The sequence below is a fragment of the Diabrotica undecimpunctata genome, chromosome 9 (assembly GCF_040954645.1).
Source record: "Diabrotica undecimpunctata isolate CICGRU chromosome 9, icDiaUnde3, whole genome shotgun sequence".
NCBI classification, from domain to species: Eukaryota; Metazoa; Arthropoda; class Insecta; order Coleoptera; family Chrysomelidae; genus Diabrotica; species Diabrotica undecimpunctata.
The window spans coordinates 19,729,043-19,731,744 of NC_092811.1; the positions used below are offsets into that span (position 1 = coordinate 19,729,043).

The 2,702-nt window shown below is 35.9% G+C and overlaps 1 protein-coding gene across 1 annotated transcript; it reads right to left on the reverse strand.

Moving 5' to 3' along the window:
* Positions 1-409: 409 nt before the first annotated feature.
* Positions 410-1,105, reverse strand: LOC140450457 (protein FAM200B-like). Its single transcript, XM_072544098.1, has 2 exons — positions 865-1,105; positions 410-726 (listed from the first exon to the last, which is right to left on the reverse strand). Exons 1-2 carry the CDS (start codon positions 1,103-1,105, stop codon positions 410-412), a joined length of 558 nt encoding a protein of 185 aa, XP_072400199.1.
* Between the last annotated feature and the right edge of the window lie 1,597 nt (positions 1,106-2,702).

Below are 2,702 nucleotides of genomic sequence, written 5' to 3' on the forward strand. Positions count from 1 at the left end.
CTTAATTAAAAAACACATTGTAAAAATTTCCCACGTGATAACCAGCTTACCTCACAATAAAATAATAATGCTGAATGTAATGCACCCATGTCTTTACAAAGTGCAGAAAAGATTCTGGTTTTCAAAGGTCTCATTTTTATGTAATTAACTACTGTTACAACCGTTGTTAGCACAATATTCAGACCAGGAGACATTTCTTTGGAAGCCAGAGATTCTCTGTGGATCATATAGTGTGGTTATATACACATTGGAGACTTTTGTTTCATAAGCGCTTGTAGACTATGAAATTTTCCGGACATTGCACGAGCACCATCTGTGCATATTCCGACGCAATTCGTCCACTCTATTTTTGCTTCATTTATATAATCGTTTAAGATAGCAAATAATGCGAGCGACGTTGCTTTTAGTTCTATTGGTTTGCAAAAAGTAGTTCTTCTACTAATGATATGCCATCACAAAATCGAACGTAGGCAATAAAATGAGCATCTTTATTGCTATCTGTTGCCTCATCAAGCTGAATCGAAAACAGCTTGTCGCGCAACTTCCCGAGTAGCTGATCCTGTACATCTTCAGCTATATCACAAATTCGACGGACAACAGTATCATTTGATAGAGGTATAGACTCCAAATTTTTGGCAAAATTATCTCCAAACGTAGTTTCTACAATTTGAATTGCAGCTGGCAAAATAAGCTCTTCACCAATAGTGTGAGGCTTTTTACATCTAGCTATTTGATGGGAGGTTTTATAAAGGGCAAATAAAGCTTTTTCATTTACAGTCAAAGTTTTTTTAAAAAATGATTTTTGTTTTTCATGTGATTTTAATTTTAGCTCGAAAAATTCTCGGGGTTGATTAATGCACTCACTATGAAGCGTTTCCAAATGTCTTTTAAGTTTATTTGGTTTCATGCTGTCGGCTGCTAAAATTTTTGAGCAAATGATACATAGAGGCCGTTCTTCATTTACTTCAGTAAACGTAAACCCAAAATTTAAGTAATCTTGAGAATATTTTCTTGATTTTATTTTTGGAACCACTCTCGCCTGTACACTTGTTGATGCTTCACTAGTATCGAATGCTCGCTTACGCCCAGTTAAAAATTTATCCATGATTTTGTATAAATTTAAGTATATTTACCTACTGCTTGGAATATTTTAATACCGTGAACTGCAATTAATACACGCAAACTACAACATAAACATTCACAATAAATTTAACGGGTGCAGAAGGACTGACTGGACTGACTAAACTGACTCGACTAGGTCTGGGTCTGAGGAGGAGAGACTCGGAGAGAGGAGAACTCGGAGCTTCTCGCGAAGAGAAACGATCGGTTCTAGATTGGTGTTGCCACATATCAATAAATATACTTCTTCTCGGTAATTTGGTAATTAAGGTTTTACTGTAAGTTTGGTGCAATGGCGGATCTAGATAGACTGGCTAAAAAATTTGAAAAATAAATATACTTTAATAACGATAAGGTTTGATTGTCTTTATGGCACTCCAGTGTGTGAAAAGTGCCTTAAAAAATTTCGGTACCACCGAAAAAAGTTCATGTACCTCCCATATTTTTATAATATAAGGGGGGGGCGCAGCGAAAATAATTATATAAAATTTGGTCGCAACTGGTAAAAGGTTGAGAAACGCTGTATTAAGTATTTGTTACAATTTGATATTCCATTTGGCTAAGTAGTTATAAATTACTATTGTCTTATTATTACTACTATTACAATATTGTCACTATTTAGTTAAAGCGCGATTTAAAGCGAGAATATCCAATTTAAACAGGTGATCGGGAAAAGGAGACAAAAAATCGACATTGATAAACTAAAAGATCCCGACATTGCAAATGTATACAGACTATTACGTTAGGAATGCCCTACGATTAATTTTCGCAAGAGACTCCTGGTTCGAAAAAATACAAAATTAAATTTCTATTACAAAAAAATTACTTTTGTATTAAAATACACAAATGTGACTTTAAAAGTTTTATTTAAATCAGTTTCCTTCGGTGGTACAAATTCGACTCAACTAACCTTAACTATCTACGCAATTGTATATATTCTTATAATATGATATTCGATACTCCTACATTCTCAGACGAAAAAGTCATTAAATTTTAATTGCCTTCACCAGCCCTCAGCCTGCGACACGATACGCTGATTATGGGATTTTTAAAATAAACGTTAAGTATTTACTCGACATTCTCCCACCTTGAGAAATTTGACATAATTTAAAAAAAAATGCAGAGAGTTACGAAAATGTCATGAAAATATGACTTAAATCTTAAAGGAGTTTTCACCACCCGGCCACAATGCGTATATCTTTCAATTAAGTGGGGTGCTCTGCTTTTTATCACTCCCGCACTTTTTTCACTGGTTCTTCCTCAAACTGGAGTTGACCAACGTTCTTTTGAGGTAAACTCCCTGAAACCGTCTCACTGCCACAGGGGAGAGTATTACCTTGGACATTCTCGCCAGTAGTAACTGTACCGACTCCACCGGGTGAAGCCTTTGTAATGGTCTCAGAAGTTGCCCTTATGCAGTCGCAATACGAGCCAACCTTACCTGGTCATCCCTACCAGGTATAAGTTCAATAACTTTTCCTAAAGGCCACTGAAGACGCTTGATGTTGTCATTGCCAACTAAAACGACATCCCCGATAGACACTTTAGATACCTTCGGCTTCTTCGTTCCTGCTTTGAGTTGA